General features: G+C 31.5%; 1 protein-coding gene and 1 pseudogene across 10 annotated transcripts in view; both read right to left on the minus strand.

Annotated features, from left to right (window-relative positions):
* UBR3 (ubiquitin protein ligase E3 component n-recognin 3) overlaps window positions 1-21,085 on the minus strand; it is a 188,360-nt gene that overhangs the window by 78,813 nt on the left and 88,462 nt on the right. For 6 of the 10 annotated variants that reach the window (XM_016165376.2, XM_016165377.2, XM_016165380.2 and 3 more), the window contains exons 20-25: window positions 16,749-16,890; window positions 13,285-13,389; window positions 12,107-12,280; window positions 11,886-11,918; window positions 9,844-10,304; window positions 4,035-4,123 (exon numbers count right to left, since the gene is read on the minus strand). In XM_016165376.2, the coding sequence (XP_016020862.1) occupies window positions 4,035-4,123; window positions 9,844-10,304; window positions 11,886-11,918; window positions 12,107-12,280; window positions 13,285-13,389; window positions 16,749-16,890 (1,004 nt within the window). The remainder of the gene's footprint in view (window positions 1-4,034; window positions 4,124-9,843; window positions 10,305-11,885; window positions 11,919-12,106; window positions 12,281-13,284; window positions 13,390-16,748; window positions 16,891-21,085) is intronic. The other 4 variants (XM_016165386.2, XM_016165383.2, XM_016165382.2 and 1 more) reach the window with 1 other exon arrangement.
* Window positions 8,737-8,855, minus strand: LOC118614333 (annotated as a pseudogene).

Genomic DNA, 21,085 nt, shown 5'->3' on the forward strand with positions numbered 1-21,085 from the left:
GCTATCTGAGGACGTGCTTTATAATAATTCCTTTTTAACTATGTGGAAACCGATATAACGAGAGATTAATTACCCCAGGCAATGGAGTAGCTGAAATGCAAACCTTAGTTAGGCTCCAGAGTCAATGCTCATAACCACTATACCACGCTACCTCTCTAATGAAGTACCGCCTCTCTAAAAATTATAGTTACCAGGAGTTTTAATAATAATAATATAGGGATATTTTTACGTTAAAATATTGACTAAAAAGATATGATACAAAATTGTTACTATACAGTACCATCAGTAATATACATGTTTTTTGGATGGTGAGATTAGAGATAAAGTTTGTCCCTTCTTTATGCTTTTCTGTACTATATATTTCTCTGATTAAAATGTAGTATGTTTAAGATCACCAAATAATTTCCAAAATAAATTCTTACTCTATATTAAGCATCTTAACTAGAACCTGGAACTCCATTCTGCTGCATTTCAGCCCTATCTATCTGATAAACTTTAATGGATCAAGGTTATAATTTAACATCTTGGCTTCTATACCTAGATGGTTAGTAAAAATAAATAATGGGGAGTAATAATCAGGAGAAAATTATGGAAAGAAATGCAGAGGTGAGTCTCTTCACATAGGAAACGTGATAACTACGGAAAAGCGTTAAACAACAGATAAGTAAGTACTAATCACAGAGCAGAAATCTGTTGCATTCAGAGAGAAAAGCTTCTGTCCTTAAATTTTCATCTAATAACAGACTGTATTTGATTAGAAAATTTGTAAAGTACTGTGTGTTATAAATTTGAAATATTCTGAATGCTGTATTACCAGACTAAAAATTTTAGGAGAGCATCCATCATAAAGATAAATAAGATAAAGATAAAGGAAAAATAAGAAACAAGTACAGAATATTTACACTGCTACAATATAGATAGGAAATAAGGCAAGAAGACAAAAGGAATCTGACGAATGCAGAAGAGATGGGACTAAGATTAAACTGTATCCTTACTACTGCCAGGCAGTATATTTCATGTGTGGGCCCGGTTTCATGTGTTAATTATAGTATAATACTTAATGTCACATGCAAATGAAGCAAAAAAGTTGTTGGAGGTAGAGAGACATGTGACTGCAATTCTTCTCTTGGGCAATGGATGAAAATGGGGTTTCAAATGGATTTCCAGGGTCGAACAGATCTCTTTGGGAAGGGACTGAGGTATAAATAAAAGAAATAAACGCATTTGAATGGTCTAGGATCCCACTGGCACGTCCATGAACAACATAAATAAGCCAAGTGCTCATGAATCTATATTACCTCACCTGTAACCAGTGCAGCATGCAAAAACCAGGACTGAGAGAGAGTGGAGCTCATTATCCTGATGGCTTCTGTGAATTGCTTGCCTTTGCTAGCAATCATGTCTGCCTGATCCCTCAATTGTTCTTCCTGTGCCCTGGCTACTGCCAAAAAAGGTCATACTTTCCAAAAGGTAGTAAGATTTAGAAGAGGGAGTCAATAACTTTGCAGACTAATGACATTCAAATTTATAATCTTAAATATAACTGATCCTTAAGGATTGTTTATCAATCTTTATACTTAGCCTTAATGAGCAACATCTCTCACTCTCCGCAGCAACTATTACAAACCTCTGGTGGCATTCTTTTCACTTAACTCCAAAAACTGAGGCAACCAAGTGATCACTTGAACTTCCCATTTCCCTTATGCTCAGTGGAACTTTGTCTCCATCCACTTTTTCCTCCTTCCCTCCAGTCTCCTCAGGAAATGAGGTGGTCATTCTCCTATTCAAGACAACACTAGCTAACCAACTCTAGGTGTTCTCTGCTTAACCAATTCCTCAGAAAACTGTTTTCATTTTATCTCACTTGAGATTGGGAAACAATATGTAGAAACAATTTCTATAAGTATTATTAACTAAGCATTTTTTTAAAGCTCTTAGAGTTGCAAACAAATAAACCAAGAGGTACATCGAACTGATTATTTTACCTCCCCAAAACAGGATTGCTCTCAAGTGACTTCAGAACACAGAACTTTGACTCTATACCCTTAGCGGGATATACTGAAGGGCAAAATGGTATCTAAACAATTTTAAATTTTTTAAATTTAGTTCAATAATTCGATTGTTTAACATAACATCAAGGTTAGCATTATAAAGCTATTTTGTAGAAAAAAGTAATTTATTATGTATAATATATTGTGGTTGAATAGGAGAATATTGTCAATCATAAGACGAGCATGCTGAAATATCTGAGTGAAGTGATGTGATGGTCTATAACATACTCCATTAATAGACAAAAAATGAGAGAGCACAAGAATAAAAATAAATTAACTAGATGAAGATTATTTTGGTATAAGGGAATTTATAATACTATTTCTTTAGCTTTTCTGCATGTTTGAAATTTTATCTTAAGAAAAAAATTGCATGGGCAATCTAAATAGAAAAAGACTTGTAAGGATACAGCCTAGGTTAGGAAATCTGGTAGTAAAAATATTTTATTATTTTGATTATATGTGTTTTCTAAGTTTCTATAATAAAAATGTAATGCTTTTATAATAGAAATTTTAACCTTCTACTTTACAATAATAATACTGGTAAGAACATAATTCAAGATTACAAACTAAACACAGGCTTTTGTCTCATTTCTTTTTTAAAAATCACTGAAATAAAAGTAAAGGAATAATAAAAAAATATTCCTATAAGAATATATAGAAAAAGGATGAAGCTGTGAAAGAGAATTTCACCAACTAACATTTAAAAGATATCAATTAAATTTCTAAATGATTGGAGGATATGGAGACATGCTGACAGCTGACATATGAAAGAAAACCACAAAAGCTGCAACCATTTGTATATTATAAGAAAGTTATAGAAAAGGGAAAATTGATCTGTCCATTAGAATGTCAACTCTGGGCTCAGAATCAGCCAGTGATGCAAAAGATAGAAGTCATAAGTATGAAATGATTCTGAAACAGAATTATTAACTGAAGGACTGTATACAGAACTCATTACTCATCACTCAAATTATCCCCTCAACCTTGACTGAACCTTGACTGAACCTTGACTGAACCTTGACTGAACTTGCTCAGGTTGCTTGGCATTTCCCTCGGGGCAGGAAGTAGTAAAAAAAAGTGGAAAAAAGGAAAAGTAGTGTCAATGAACTAAATCTTCACCTTTAGTATAAAGTCAACTGATACTAAATGAATCCAATAAACACATTTAAGAATTCTTTATATCAAAGTTATATCCTGAACATAAACTGCACCATTGATAGTTTAGAAGACACTATGCTAAATCTGGACTGGCAATCTCTCCAGACAATGTCTCTTCCAGACATTGATTATGTGTGCTTAAGTGCACAAAAGTGCAAAAGAAGGTATATGCATGTTTGAATGCACATATGTGTATATATTTCAACCAAACACTTAAGTATGGCTTAAGTTTATTTTCTTTCAGCATATTTGTCTAAAAAAGCACTGGAATGTAAGAATTAGTCAAGGAAGGGAGTATGCTGGTTAACTAAAGACTGAGATTAATTGAGATTTAATCTATTTCTACAATATTTGTAAAAGATTACAAATAGTAATCTACCATCATACAGGAAAATGGCAATGCCTCTCATATAAATGATAATACTAATCGTAATGAAGCGAGAAGTGAATTTGATTTTAAAAAATACTGAAGGGGTGCCAGGAGGAAGCACTAAAAGTATTTGAAAACTATTCTTACAAGATCTTATGATAATTTTGCGGGGGAAAAAAAAGAAAAGAATAAGTAAATGCATATTGGTGAGCCTCACAAATCTAAAGGGCAGTTTAACAAAAGAGTTTTCAGGGAAGATACTGTATTGCTACCATCAGGAAGAACTTTCTAACAACTGCAGCTACTCAATAACAGAATGCACTGCCTGTAATAAAGGTCTGATCTTGCATGGTTCTATTGTTTAAATAAAAAAACAGAAATCATCTGTCGACTAGATAATCCCTAAGATAATAACTGAAATTATGAAAGTTCTAAACTAATAAATTTGAACTTACCAACATCCATTGCAGTTTCCATGAAGCTTTTCTGTCGTGAAGCAAACTCTGCAAGCAATTTCTGCTGCCTCTCTCTAGCTTTTTGTCGCCTAGATTAAACAGAAATAAAGTGATAAGCACCAGACATGCTGAAGACTTATCTGCTATCTTTCAGGAGTATGTAATGTATGAAAAGGCCTTGGCACATAGTAGGAACAACCTATTTTCTGAATTATGTCTTGAACTTCATGTAAGATTGTCCTTAAACGCATTCCACTGCTTTAAACTGGTTTGAAAATCAATGTCTTAAATAGATAGAAGTAAAACCCAAGATTTATTTTAAAACATAAAATAATAATTAAAAGAGATAGAAAATATGAATTTCCAACAACACAATTTCTTAAGACTATGTCAGGTGATAGCAAGAACAAAAAGAATCTTTTAAGCAAGGAATTTACAATTTAGCCCCAAGTACAAACAATAGCAAACTGGTTGCTAAGAAAAGCTATGATGCTTAGATAGGAACAGAATCTAAATGACAATAATCAGATTTACCCTTACCTTAAGAAGAGGTCTCTCCTAATAGAGAATGAATAGAAGCCAGGAAGTTTCCCAGTTTCTACTCGGAAATATTCCAAATTTAGTTTATTTTGTTTGAAGTAAAAGAATATAAAAAGAGTCTCGAAAAAAAACAAAGAATAAAACTCTATTCCAAATCTAAGTATGACTACTCCTTTGGATTAATTTGTTATAGTCTATTTATTATTATTTTTATTTTTATTTTTTATAGGAAGGAGACTTTATTAGGCCGGTGGAGCGCATGAAGCTCTAGACAGCACAAAAGGCACGAGCTCAATCTATTTATTATTTATCCCTTATTTACTTCCAAAGTAGATAATTTTAATTTGATGTTGGATGAAAAAAATAAAAACAAAAACAATATAACAAGACTACAACATAAAAACAAAAAAACAAAAGTAAACCAATAAAGAAAAGAAATAGGCTTCTCTAGATTTGGGGATGCTAATAATACTAGTGAGCATAAATTTTTACCCTTGTTAAAATAAAACAAGAGGGGTGGGGGAGGAAGAAGAAAAATAAAAAGGTTAAAAAGGTGAGTTATATATTAGCTCATTGGGAAAAACAAACTTTTTACTTGAACGAAACTTAAAATTTATCACAGTCCATAATACAATGGACACTAAAAACATAATGGATAGAGTGAGTATACTACAGCAGTTTCTTTAAATGACTATTTATTATATCTATATACTATAAAAGTCAAAGCATTTTACTAAACTGAGATTCTATGAAATCATTTCTGTGGAAAAGCTAAAAAAAATATTCTATTACTGTGAAATAATTCAAGAATATATAATATAGAATTTAGAAGAATGGAATGCTAAAGGTTATTTTCAGATTATTCACATATCTGCTCACATCTAATTAGTGGAGACAATCACAAAGATCTATAAAGTCAAGTAGTGTGGCCCACGTTACCATGAGAAGCTACATATTTTTGCTAATAATATTCAAAATTGTTTAACATTCTTTTGCTAACATTTACTTTAAATATAATTTAGAATCCACTTAAGAAAACTCACTTTATTATTTTATAACTAACACTCATGTTTTTGAGCTAACATATCATTATCCAGGTTGATGACTCACCTTATTATTCAAACTTAACTCTCAATACCACTGCTTATTTCAAAAAAAATTAAATCTACTGCTGCCCTCTCTTCCTCCCCTGAACATGGAGAATGGCAAAGGGTGTCAAGACCCAACAGCCTGGCACAGAAGGGGATTCTTGCGGGGCAAAGGTATAAGAAATAGGTTACATAAAAGGAAATATCAAAAAAGGTAATATATTCTGAGGATTATGGGTACCAAGATTCTCACTGTGGGAGAGTTACAAATACGGAAAGAGAAAACAAGAATTACGCCTATGGTGTTGAATTGGGATTTTTAGGGTAAACTCACAATTTTTAATACCTCACTCCCCACTCCCTCCATCTACCCTTCTTCTTTCCCTCCCTCCCTCTCTCACACACAAACACATACACATACACACACACAATTTTCCCTAGTTCTGTCCACTAAAAGGATTTGAGAATAGCTATACCTCATTAGAATGAACAAATGGATTGTGGTTTTTAAATACCATTCTCTACTAAAAGAACCAGGATTCCTTCAAGAAATGGCTGATTCCAAATACAAGATGAACCTGGACTATCTTCATCTTCTTGCCCCAGAAAATAAGAAAATGCTCAAGAATAATGGGGATAAATCAAAGGAACATAGAAACCAGCTAAAGAGACTCCAACCGGTCAAATCTAGAAAAATTTGAATATTAAAATGAATAATGAACATATGGGATTACAACCGAAAAAATAAATTAGAAATCCATAAATCCAAACTGATATTAATAAATGAATAAACTGAAAGCTGCTAAGAAACAGGATATTGCAGCATCTCAAAGTATCTCACCACAAATTACATATTAATTGTAAAGTGGGGGGAAAAGGATAATTTGATGGTGAAGAAATCTGGCAGATATTCTCTTAATGAAGTGATCAAAATTAAGCATCAGTAACGAAACAAACTGAAATCATGTGACATCTGATGGGATGCAATCAAAAGAAAACAGCAACACTTCCTGCCAAGGATGCAAAACCTGAATTGAAACATAAGGGGACAGAAGACAAGCCCAAATTGAAGCACATTCTCTAATGTTACTGCCCTATAATCCTCAAAAGTGCTAAAGCCAAGAAAATAAAGGAAAGACTGAGGAAACTAGTCCCTGCAACGGAGATCAAAGAGACACACAACCAAATGCAGTGAGTAATTTTGGACTGGATCTTAAAATGCTATAAGAAACATTACTGGAACAACTGTCGAAACGGGATCTAAGGATTTTTTCATACTCGAATAAAATGTTAATTTACTTATGTTGGAAGGTATATTGATATTATGTAAGAAAATGTCCTTATTTCTAAGAAACACACACTAAAGTATTTCAGGATATAGCAACTTACTCTGAAATAGTCCAGGAAGTTCTTTGCACTATCTTCGAAATATTCCTATAAGTTTGAGATTTCTTCAAAATAAAAGTTTTAAAAATTAAATCCAACCTCAAAAGACAAAAATTTGCAGCCACTGAAGAAATGGAAACAAAAGTATGCTGTGGATGCTCGAAGCATTGAGGACTTCAAAAATGCTATAAGCAGTGGTAGCCTTAACAGGATACATGTTTGCTCTCCCATATCAATACTCTGTAAATTTGTAAGTTTTAGTATGTTTCTTTTATTAAAACAAACAGTTATGCCACTTAACAGCTCACCTTTGAATATATACATTTATATTTAGAAAAGGCATGTCCATAAAAGAATATTTCAAAAAGCAAAATCCATATATCAAACCTAAGAAAATCTCAAATGTACCTGCTTGACACCAGTATTAAAATGCATTTCTATTCTGCCACAACCACATGAGCCTGAAAGACTGTAAGCTCTAGATAATTATGGCTGTCACCTTGATTTTGGCCTTGTGAAACTCTGAGCAGAGAATCGAGTCACACTATGCCTAGACTTCAACATAGAGTAACAGTGAATAAATAAATGGGTGTTGGTTTAAGCTGCTTTAAAAAAAAAAAAAAAGGCATTTCTATACTAGCTTTTTATGATATCCAGAAAGAAAGAGTCATTTTTATTTTTCCCTTGTGAGTTTTTAAAATTTAGATCATTTCTTTCTAAAATTGGGTATGTACGTGTGAATAAAGACATAAACAAGTTCTGGCAGATTCAGCACAACTCAGGAATTTCCATTATTACCCCAGAAGTGGAGACATCAAGGTTCCATAATGTGACAATCATTTAAAATTTCCTATTTGTATTTTGTTTTCTATGGAGTTAATCTATTATGAAAGTGATGCCAAGGTTTTCTACAGATGAGGTACTTGGGAATGGATCATCGTTAAGTGTTTATAAACTATTCTGCCTTCATTATGAAATTTAATCCAAAATCCAAAATAAATTGAAAAAAAGACAATATGAGAAGCACAGTGAGATTCAACTAGATTTATCTGAATCTTTAGCTGTCTGCTCCTAAATTAGTTTCAAGTCCTTGAAACTAATACTGTTCAAAGGAAACAAATCCTATTACAAAAGCCTTAAAGAATTTTAGATTATTTATTACAACAGCTATAGAGCCTTTGTAAAAATAGTATCTGAACTATGTCCTCTAGAATCACATCACTTTAATTACAAAATACCTTTAACCAAATAAACTTTAACTCACAAATGTTTATCTTCCTTTAAAGAAAAAAGTTATTCTATAACCAAAAAAAGATTACCATTTTAAAAGTTAATAAAAATAAAAATTTATTTTTGTTTTCAAACTTCTAACGTTTATCAGATCTATTAAATTCTAGGCAGTTATTAATTTAACATTAATGAACTGCCATCTAAATTATGTTAGTTATTTATAGCTAGCAACTCCTATTTATAAATCGGTATGAGAAATAAGAACTTTCTTAAATTTTTAAAATACTGAAAGCTTTTCTGTATATTTATAATACAAATTATCTATAACAAAATTACATGAGAAATAAAGTACAATTATGTATGGGACTAAAACTGCTCCTGACATAGTTACCAAAGATGACTGTTTCCTAACTATAAAATCAAATGTGACAGTCAATCTAATCTGAACTTTTTTTTTACGCCTATAGCACCTGGTCTTCCTGGGTGGTCTCCCATCCAAGTACTAACCAGGCCCGACCCTGCTTAGCTTCCCAGATCAGTTGAGATGAGGAGTGTTCAGGGTAGCATGGCTGTAGACTTTATCTGAACTTTTGCAGCATTAACAATCTTAAGAGGTGTCTTCTTTTCTGAACCTCCTCTTCCTATTCTTTCTCTAATGCCTCTCTGCAGTTTTCCTCCTACTTGACTCTAGCCATCCCTTTTCAGTCACCTTTACAGATTTTCCTTCTTCAGTCATTCTCTTTAATGTTTTTTCCTCAAGTCCTATATTAAGTGTTCTCATCTTCTTACTGTACACAACTCTTCCATATGCTAGACTTTAACCATTAACTATATATCCAAATCTGTAGCTGTAATTCAAAATTCTCCCCTAAGTCTCAAGCCCTTTATTTGTCTGCATATCTTCACCTGGATGTCCTCCTTAAATTCAGTAATGCACAAAACCAAGCATATCCATTTTACTGCTAAGCACGACCCTGCTCCTATCCTCCCTTATCTTGGTAAACAGGAATATCATCCAGAAAGGTTTTTTTTTAAAAGATTTTGTAAATATTATAACAACAAATTAAAAGTAATCTAAAGTTTCAAAAGCTAGAGGCGTAAGTATGTTTTCTAATATATGTTTAGTAATCATATATTAGAAAGATTGGAAAAGACCAAAAGGAACTAAAACAATCAGATTCTTATACTGAGAAATACTCAAAATACTTTAAAAATGTTTCTATCCTCATTTAAAGCTGGACTGATAATCGTTTCTGAAAACAGCATAATTATTAGATCCCCACGGTAATATCTGAAGTAGCAATTTTCCCAAAGAGGCCTACAAGGTTAGGGCAGTTATTTAATGTTGGGGTCAGAAACTCTCATCTTCACACCCTCAACTAACTCAGGCATACTGTACATACAAGCACTGACTATGTTTGGTTCCATTTATCTTAAAAAATAATCAGCTACAATTACACTGCTAAAATCCAAGTGATTAGCCTCGATGGCCAAAAATGGATAATATATCAAATCTTCCAGCTGTAACTAACATACGTGTTCAAAACATTAAAATAAAAAATTACCTTTCTTCTTTGTCCAATGTTTTCTTCTCTGCTGCAGTTATTTTTTTGGGTGGAACAGGAGGGGTCACTTTTCTACATATCTCTTCAATGATGCGTTTGTTCATTCTGCTTTGCAATGCAGCTTTTAGTAAAATTCTTTCTACTGCAGTTATACCATCTCCATGACTATATTTAGGAATTTCTGGTTGGATTAAAATTTCAATGTCATCAAGCCAAGGAGGATAGTAGGAGTTTTGTTTTCCTGAGAGTTTGTGGTGAAGTTTAATCAGCAAAGACAATATGCTTTCTTTAATTTCCAAAATGGCTGTAGTTAACTGTGGAGCCGAACCAGGAGCAGACCATTTATTTGAAGTTCTGGGACGAACCACCTGATGTGCTTCACTGCTACTGCGATTGATGATCTCCTGAAACTTCTTTCTACGCTCTGCTACTAAGCTGAAAACTTGAGCTGTACCAGAATTCTACCATTAAAAAAAGAGAGAAAGAGAGAAACCAAGAAGTTAAGCAATGTCAAGTTAAATATATTAGTACTATATTTTCCAAGAATGTTCAAAGTTTCATCCATATATTTATTTAATAGATTTTTCTCTTTAAGGAAATCTGTCCGTTCACTTCTGTTTATCAAATATACTTATTCCCACTCAATCTGAAAACAACAATGAGGAGAAAGGAGATTATCCACAATAACACCTCTTTTTCAACCTCCTAGGCCTATCTACCAGAGGAAATAAGACAAAGCTTGGCTAGTATCTACAGCCATAATGAAAAGAAATCATAAACTAAGTTCCTCATCTGTTTAAAGAAAAACGGTCCTATCCAACATTCATGAAGAATACTATTTACTAACTTTCAGAAGACTACTACATTTTCCAGTTGAGAAAACTACAAATTATTTGTTCTAAGTTAATGAATCTGAACTGCTAATTAATTTCATTTTTAAGGAACTTCAAAAGTTTGAAAATTATTTCTAACATATATGCTCAAAGTCACTAAGACAATATATAAAAACTCAAAATCGATGTTTCATATTAGAAGATCGCTATAATTTGTTATTTGAACAGATTTTTTTAAACTATTTTTCTCAATAATTTACTTTCTAAATAGCCTTTTTGCTAAAGCAGTCATACTGCATTAGGGCTATTAGAAATCATCTTTTAATTAAGATATAGTCAGTTTAATGGATTTCATTTATTTTTTTAAGCTAGAATAAAACGGATGTTCCAATATCAGTTGAGCATTTATAAGTAATATATTATACACTATTTTTCAATATCCTAGCTGTTTTTCAAAGTACTATCTACAATTATTAGAGGCAAAAGCTGCATCTTAGAGGGATTCCAATATTTTAATCAAAATTCTTCATGATGTTCACAGCAAAAACACATTGTCAGAGGCAAAGAAAGCTCCTACAAACGGACTCCGAAAAATGTAAATCAATGTTCTTTATTCACAAAAATGTAGACTGTAGGGATTAGACGTATTTAAGGTATATGGCATGTCACTTCAAGACATTTCTACTTTTTAAAAATTAATTAAGATACATGCAATGAGAGAGCTGATTTTCAAAATGAATCCAAATATACAATATATGGAATTTAAGACTTTGGGACTTATTTTATCAAAGTTAATTAACTGCCACAGAAGCCAAAAAAAAAAAAAAATTATAAATGGGCATGCTGCCAGCAATTAAAGATTAAATTTATTTTTATTTAGGACACATTTATTTTTAAGATGTTAGTAACAATGCTAAACATAAACAGATCCAAATGTGCTGCTTATAATTCATCTAAAATATCTCTAACACTACTAAGAAAAACCCACTATTAAATACTCAGTATTATTTTTTAAGTTCAGTAATATGAATTCTCTTTAAAATTAAGCCTAAATCACTATATAACACACAAACACATTAAAGAAATGCTTTTTTAAATTTAACCATATTAATTAAGCATACACATACACACACACAAATACTTCAGTGTTTTTTCCCATTTCCAGTTAAAGCTATATTGCTAGTTAACGTAAGTATCATATACATCTACCTCTCTTTGAAGAACTTTAGGTCGTCGTGAACTCTGGCAGATTAAAGGAAAAAGATAGATGAGGCAGAAGTTGCTTATATATAGCAAAGCAAATAAAAGACAATTTAAAGTTATCTACGACCACATTTATTTTTCTTCTGAATATCATGAGATGATATAAATAACGTATCCCAACATAACATAAAGTCTTTCCTTTTTTTCTTTCTCTCTTCTACACTTACTTGTAAAGAACCCAAGCTATCAGAGCTGGTACTTGCAGGTGAGTCTCTCTTCACTTCAGGAGCAGTCTCTGGAACTCTCACTCTAACATAGTTTATAAAGTGTCTCATGTTGGATACCAAATTACTGCCAGGAAACCAACTATCATGACAACGTTCTGGTCCACACACTAATGCCTAAAACATAAACATAATGAATATCAACCTTTGTCAAGTCAGATCTAAGGTAATATGGAGATGTAACAAGCTCAAATAATGATCCATTGCCTATCATATTCTTGAATGCCTATAGTCTCATCCACAAATTATAAAGTGCAGATAAAACCAAATTCACACACAAAATACAAGAATAAATTTCTCAGTACTAATATGGGCAAATTCAATGGAAGTCAGCCAAATTTCTCCTCAAAAAAATATATTTTTCAATCCAAAAATACTTGACAGGACAGAATATTTTTCATCACTCATTAGTAATAACTCATAATATAGCCAAATAATGCTAATTTGGACTAATTATGGAAGTATGAAAAATCAACAAGTCTGACCTACTTTTAGAGAGTCTTAATGATCCTTTAATATCTAAAAAAGAATATATGTTGATTCAATTTAGATTACAAAGTACTGCCTAGTCTTTTTACTTGTGTTCTTGCTGTTACATTTTGCTGTATTTTGTCTTTTTCGAGGAAGATGAGATATTTGTAAAATCAATTCACAGTAGCAATTCCTTTTAAGGAGTCCCGAAACATATTAACTTGCATAATTAAGTCCTTTTAAATATTCTCCCATAAAACAATATTTACTCCATAAACTTAAAATCTTTACAGAAAAAAATTTCCCATTCAAAAATAATCCCTAATCAAATTATCAAAATTTTCAGACTGAAATCCTAACAATTATTTCCAGTAATCAATGTTAGCATACACCAAAAATTCACTAACTACTTTTCTTAGATCTACATATTATGAATTTACAAATTTCAAATTCAATAATTCCATATGTAGAGTTTAATGTATCAGTGAAACCTCAAAAAGAACATGCGTATTCAAAGATCAAAAAGGGCCCTTTCTGGTAGCTCGTGAAAAAGAGTATGATGAATCTATAAATACATTTCAAGATGACATACAACCTTTAATTAAGGCATGTTATAACTTTAATATTTAAAAATATAAGAAACTACTTACCTCTTCATCTGATTCCTCATCAGCTGAATTTTCAAGTCCTAATTCAATCAGATATAAAACCATGCAGAGTACATGTTCTGACAGATTTTGATGATCCATCAATATCTTTAAAAAGGGGGGAAATGGCTTATAATTACTTCTTTTAAAGTTAAATATCCAAAAACATTTTAATGTTACAGATAAAAATAACATAAACATATATATATGCAGGTACATATATATGTCATGATTAGATATGTTAGTAAAGCTACATCTTGGTGAAAAGATAAACTAAAACCAAAATACAGGATCCCTTGCAAGATCACATATTTTAAGCAACATCTAGAAATAAGAGTTTGCTAATTTCCTAAAGGTTAATGCATCAAATAGTCCACTAAAGCCATTATTATAAATTTACTGATAACTAAGAAAATAATTTAACAAGAATATTTTACATCTTAATTTGCTGACACTCTTGATGACAAGACTATCTGCTAAATAAGTTTGTTAAAGAGGATAATTCACGTAGATGTAGCACCTGACATATAACTGGGAGCACAATAAATGCTTATGGAACATTAATGTTCTCAAAATCTGTCTCTAAAATTAAAGTTCTGAGCCTGAGTATTTTGTGCAGCTATGTAAATGTGTATGTCAGTGTGTGGTTTAGAAAGAAAAAAGAAATACAAGTGGTTAGCAGAGACGCTTCTCTGAGAAAACATCAATAAATCTGACGGATTACACAATACAAGTTGTACATATCTTATGGAGGATTTCAGGGCTAACCTACACCAATCACTCATTCAATAAAATGCAACAAACTACTAACCGGAATAGACTGACAGCTATCATGTTGTCCTCATTATAAAAAAAACACCTAGCCAAGCGATGGAAAGAGTAAGAAGAAGAGGTTCTATAGGTCAGCTGTGGGTAAGATTGCAGAGGGCGAAAAAGAGGACAGTCTAGGCTGAATCTAATAGAAACTGTCCAAATGGCTGAAGGGACTGGACAGTCACTTAAGAGCTAATCCACTGTGACTAAAGAATAAAAACTTTCAATTCACTGACTTTCTAATGATTATTTTGACTACTGAGAAGACTTTTTCACCCCTCTTTTTGTGGCACAGTGGTGAGAAACACAGACCTTCAAAACCTTTTAAAAAGTGCATTTTTAATATAAATGCTGTATATATCTAGCTATTTGACCTTGAGCAATAGATTCTGGGTTTAATTTTCTCATCTTTAAAACTGGAATAACAGCCCATAATTGTTATGAAAATTACATGAGTTAATATCTGTGATTTGCTTAGTACTGTAACTAGCAATTGGTTCAACAAATAGTAGGTAGGTGGTAGAGATGCTAAGAGGAGCAAGAGCAGCAGTAAGAGGGAGCTGAAGGCTGGGAGGCAACAGAGGTCATCCTTTCTAAGCCACAACTTTCCAGAGCGGGAACCAAGGCTCAGCCACACACCCAGCTAGACTAATCAACACTAGAACACTTTTTAGACTCCCAATGATTGTCTATCATTACTACACTGCCTCCTCTTGAGAAACAAAACCTTACTAGCTAAATTCAAATATATTTTGACCTGAAATCCTGAGACATTACATCTTACAGCTTCAAATGAGTAACTTAAAAGTTAGGGGAAAAAATCATTTTATTAGGTATTACCAAAAAAAAAAAAAAAAAAAAAAAAAAGATTTTTCTGCGGAGTTTTATTAATATGTCCTATATTAATGTTTTTTAAGATTAAACATGGCAGGAGATAAAATGGTTTACTGACATTGATTTTAGAAAGCTGACTTGCCAATACAATGTCAGTTAGAGAAGTTCTCTCTATTAATATTAAAGAAAAAATACCATAAAGTTCAAACTTTTAAAAATTCGTTCATAATATTCTTATAACACTGCCTTCATATTTTTGATAAAATATGGTTTTTACACTAAGCAAATGAAAAGGTTGAAAAATGTAACTTGAAAACACAAATCATTTGCAGTAGGCTTCTTTAATTTTTAAATTATGAATTATTGACTTATTACTTAGATTAGTACTCAGCTTCACCATCTGAACTAGTTATTTAACCTCAAAAGCTCAATGATCATATCTGAAAAATGAGAATAACAGAACTTTCACTCATAAAGATTTTTGCTAGAATTAAACAAAGTAATATATATAAGTATATTTAAAGCAGTTGAAACAAAATCTGGCACTAAGTAAATATCCAAAAGATGTCTGTTACTTGTATAAATATAAATATCTTTCTAGGAAGAAAAAATATTCTATATTTTTAATGAAGAACAGAACATTTTGAATCATTTTGCTGAATGATCCTCCTGGAAATGAATGAAAATAAAATATTCAAGATACTTTTTGAGGCACACTTCTAAAATCTTAACAGAAGTAACTTTTACAAGTAAAACACAAAATTGGTCAAGTCGAAAAGAATAGGGGAATACAGATATATAAAAGCATTTTTTCACTAAATAGAAAAAAGTACAAAAGAAACTAAAGTATCTACTTAACTAAATTTAGTGTATATTTTTGTAAGTAATTAAAAAATGTGTATGTAGTAACTAAAAGTTTTCAGAAAAAAATATGCTTACTTTTCTTTTTAGGGCACTTAATTTTTAATTTTTCAAATTCTAATTAGGAAGAAATAACCAGTTTTATTTACATATAATTTTGTTTATTACTATAATTTTTATAAGTGTCTATAGTTATTTTATCTATATGAGTGTAGTTCTTTCGTCTTTCATCTCTTAGATATATATATATATCCCTGTTTTATACATACCCCCCAACACACACACACACACACACACACACACACACACACACCACACTATCATGTGTATAATTTTTGAGTACACAGTTCATATCAGCCAAATATGTCAGTTCTGTGTGATCCAAGAATAAAACAAATTCTAGGTAACAAGAAAGTACAAGTATCATCTTTTGAGTTTCTAAGATATTTAACAAAAGAAAATTGTTACTGCTGTTAAATTGGAACCCATTCAAATCTTTCCATGTCACATTCCTGATCAGAGTTAAGAGAAAGGTAGAGGAAGAGAGAGAGGGAGAAAACAACCCTAAATACAGGATCACTGGCCCCCAAATGCTGCCATTTTAGTTTTGTCACTTTAGTGGATTCTGGTGGTCATTTGGTCCCTGTTGTTCATTCCATTCCTCCTATATTCTCAAAATATTTCACTTCTTGTTCTACAGAAGCCATAAGTAAATATCCCTATCTGAAAATGGATAACATGAATAGTTTCCCAAAAAGAATGATACAGCTATTCTATAATTTCAACTTAGAATTCACATATATGTAATTATGACATATCCTCACATACATCTTAAATGTATAAATACACTTTGCTTTATAAATGGTACTTTTATGTAAATATTATCATTTAGCACTTTAATTTGAAAATAATGGAAGTAAAGTCTAGTCTGAGTTTCTCTATTCAAATTATTACTGTACCTTGTAAAGCAGAGTGAATAGCACAATGTGTAAAGTTTTACAGTGCAAAAGTCTCATGAGACCTTTATAGCTGGGATGGAGTGGTGTCCTTTTCTTATAGGGAGGCCAAGGATTTCCAGGGAATTTTCCACTCTGTTTTAAACTGTAAAAATAAAACAAAACTAAAATTAAATGACAGACTCAGGATTAAACTATAGTTTAAATAGTGGTTTATAGACATTAATTTTTATCACATTCTTCTATGCATTATTATTTTTCATCAAATTGCTCAAAAATGTCAGACAGGTATCTATTCTCTCCACAATGAACATTATTATTTCCTTTTGAATTAAATAAAAATAAGTAGAGAGAGCTGAAAAATAGAAAGAAGTATAAATGGGAAAACATTAACAAAGGAAACAAAAAGAAAGAATACAAAATAAAGAACTAAACAAAGAAATTTCCAGTTGCAACAACTGAACAAAATAGATAACCTAAAAATTCTCCCACTACAGCTGGGAAAGCTGAATAAAATATTAAATATAACCTTTTGAATGCATATTTGAACTCAAAATAAGAAAGTGAGGTTCATCAAGGTACCAGAAAAAAAAGAATTAACAAGCACCAATGCTGTTTGCCAATGGTTTTAAAGTCCTTAAGCAGACTTCCTCAAGGCACTGGGCTCAGAAATGGACCTGAGATTCCATATAAAGTTGAGACCTTTGAAAGCTTTAACCTCAATGAAAGGATAACTCACAAGGAGAAATAAGGAAGTTTGTCTGTCTCTTCTGTAATGGAAAAACAAAAAGCTCCCAAGGAAGATAATAATTACGAACATATATATAATAACAGTAGACTCAAAACACAAAAATCTGAGAGAATTACACAGAGAAACTGACAGATACACATCCATAATAGAGGATATTAACATATTTCTGTATAAGAGAAAACCCAAGAAAAACAAATTGGTAAAAATTTTGAAGATTCTTAACCATGCAATTAACAAGCTTATACCAAAGACAAATAAAGAACATCCAATAATTAGAAAATACACACAATTATAAGTGCATTTAGAACATTTATAAAAATTGATGAAATAATAAGATGTAAAGTAAATATGAACAATACCAAAAGAACTAATATAAGGGACCACGACCATGTGTCACAAAGCAAATGACACTAGAAATCAACTAAATGATAACTCAAAACTCCGGACATGTAAACATCTGAAAACACTATGTTCTTAGTAATTCAGAGATCACTATAATCATAACAGAAAATTTTAAACATTTAGAACCTCAACTATCTAGAAAAAATGGTGAGATACAAGTAAAACAGTACTTAGAAGGAAATTCACAGCCTTAAATGCATGTTTTTTAAAAAGCAAAAACTAAGCATCCAAGATAAAAGAAAAAAATCCAAACTAAGTTAAAAGATAATAACAAATAATAAAGGAAAAAATAATGAAATAGAAAACAAGTGAGAAAAAAGAAATGACAAAATCAAAAGTTAATTTAAAAAAAAAAAAAGTAAAACTGGTAGTCCTCTGATAAGACTAAGAACAAAATACAGCAAATTCAAATAAATAGGAAAAAAAAGCAGACAGAATTTTTAAATCATTAATTATATACTAAAGAAAAAAGATTTAAGGGAAATATAACTTGACAATCCCTCTCAAGAATACATAAAAATCCTAAGCAGGACTGTACCCTTTAAAGAAAGTCAGTCAGTTATTTTAAATTACCAACCAAAAAATAAAAATTGGGGCCTAAGTGGTTGAATAGGCAAGTTCTATAAAAACTTCAATAGTAATATAATAAAGTTGGACCACTACCTCATACCATATGTAAAAATTAACTCAAAAGGAATCACAGACTTAAGTGTAAGAGCTAAAACTGTAACATTCTTGAGGAAACAGGCATAAGTCTTTCTGACCTTGGTTAAGCAACAGATATGACACCAAAAGTACAAATAACAAAAAGCAAAAAACACACAAACTGGACTTCTTCAAAATTAAAAACTTTAGTGTTACAAAGACACTCCCCCAAAAGTGAAAAGATAACCTACAGACTGCGGGGGCGGGGGGGGGGGTGCAGAAAGAGAGAGAGAAAACAAACTTTCATGGTAGTATTATTTATACTAGCCCCACAAACTGGAAAGAATCCAAATAAACATTAGTTGATAAATGTGTTCATGAAAGTGAGCTATACATACAAATGGAACATCATTTGGTAATAAAAAGAAATGAAGTACTGATACATGCTACAAATGGATAAACCTTCAAAACATGCTAAGTGAAAGAAGCCAGTTAAAGACCATATTTGATCCCCAATGTCCAAAACAGGCAAATCTACAGAAACAGAATGTAGATTTGTGGCTGCCTAGAACAAGCATGGGGGTAGGGGAAATAGAAATACATAGATGATTTCTTTTTAGAGTGATGAATACGTTCTAAAATTTCTTATGGTGATAGTGGCACAACTCTGTAAACATACTAAAAAACCATTGACTGAATTGTACACTTTAAATGGGTGAACTTTATGTGAATTGTGTCTAAATTAAGCCATTATTTAAAAAATACACTCGAGAAACATAATCTTCATCTCTGACAAATTTAAGAGACCAGCAAAAGGGTAAAAATACACAGATAATTCTATAATGTTAACATAACCTTGTTACCAATACATGGACAACACTATTATTTTTCAAATCATAAGACTATCACTCTTATGAGTATGAGTATAATGGAAAAAAATTCTTTAAAAACAAGTAAACCATTGAAGCAATATTTTATTTTTTTTAAAAAAGAGTATGTCATGACAAGATTGGGTTTTTCCCAATTATGCAAGAATGTTTAGATTATAGACCATTACCTACACAGATAAAAGGAAAAGCACTCGATAAAATTATAAAATCTTTCATAATAAAAATTCATGATAAGCATACAATAAAAAAGAACTTCCTCAACCTGATAAAGGGTAACTACAAAAACACTAAAACAAACATTATATCTAACGGTGAAGCATGAAAAACATTAGGAAAAAGACAAGAATGTTTTTCATCATTGCTATTATTTAGTACTATACTAGAGACCCTGGCCAGCAAAGACAAGAATGTGCTTGTGTGTATAAACAAAGAAATAAAATCATCATTATTCCCAGATAATTTAACTGCCTACACAGAAAGTCTTAAGAAATCTATAAATTAATGGAACTAATAAGAATCAGGCTGAACATTAAGATGAACAACAAAAATCAACTGTATTCCTAGTCACTAAACAAAGAGAAAACAGTAATTTCATAAAATATATCGCACACAACATCTATAAAAATTATAAGATAACTTCTAATAAATCTAAAAAAAATATCCAAAACCTTATGGAAAAAAATTATAAAATTTTATTGAAAGAAATTAAATATGAACTAAATAGAGATATATGCCATGTTAATGGATAGAAAAATGCATGACTATTAAGATGGCATTTCTACCAAATTAATCTATGAATTAATCTATGAATTCAGTACAATTTCAATCAAATCCAACAGGTTTTACTGTTAAATTTGATATGGTCACAAAGGCAAAGGGCCAAGAATAACTATTATAAATAGAAGAAAGGAGGAGGAAGAGGAGGAGGAGGAGGAGAAAAAGGAAGAAGAAGAAGAGAAGGAAGAGGACAAAGGAAAGAGACTCACAGTATTTAAGACAGTATAGTATTAGTTTACAAAATAAACGGAAGAGAAATACACCTATAGATAGATGATTGATTGATAGACAGTCAACTGTCTTTATTCATAGTAGCTATGTTCTATAAAATCACCACAAACACTGAATTATTGTTCCTAAGGGAAACACAGGGTTAGGTGCCTGCATTTCTAGGGTCACATTTTTGTCAGTCTAAATGCCATTGAGTTATACAAGTTCCTTGCCTATAAAACAAGCCAGTCCCATCCACACTGAATTGGAAATCTGCTCTTCCATATTACCCATTTCCTGAATAACTCTTAGCAAGTTCTGCCACGTCATGATATACAGAACCTACTTTGCCTACAAGTTTAACATTTTTCACACCATATTACCTTTTGAAAATTGCAAGCCAGCCAGCACCAGCCAAGAAGGGTTTAACATTTTCCTGACCATGGGTAAACATGACAATAAATTTCTTTGGCTTTCAGCCTCAACACAATGCTGCACACTACACTTTTTTATCAGTCATCATCTCATGAGTCTAGATTTAGTTTTTCAGCTTTCCCATAGCTTCATCACACACTACAGATGTTACTTAAGCACTTTTTGAAATGGCTTCATGTACAGATTAGTGAATTTCCTCTACCTTTTTCTGGATGTATCGTATTATTGAT

The sequence above is a fragment of the Rousettus aegyptiacus genome, unplaced genomic scaffold (genome assembly GCF_014176215.1).
Source record: "Rousettus aegyptiacus isolate mRouAeg1 unplaced genomic scaffold, mRouAeg1.p scaffold_m13_p_2, whole genome shotgun sequence".
NCBI classification, from domain to species: Eukaryota; Metazoa; Chordata; class Mammalia; order Chiroptera; family Pteropodidae; genus Rousettus; species Rousettus aegyptiacus.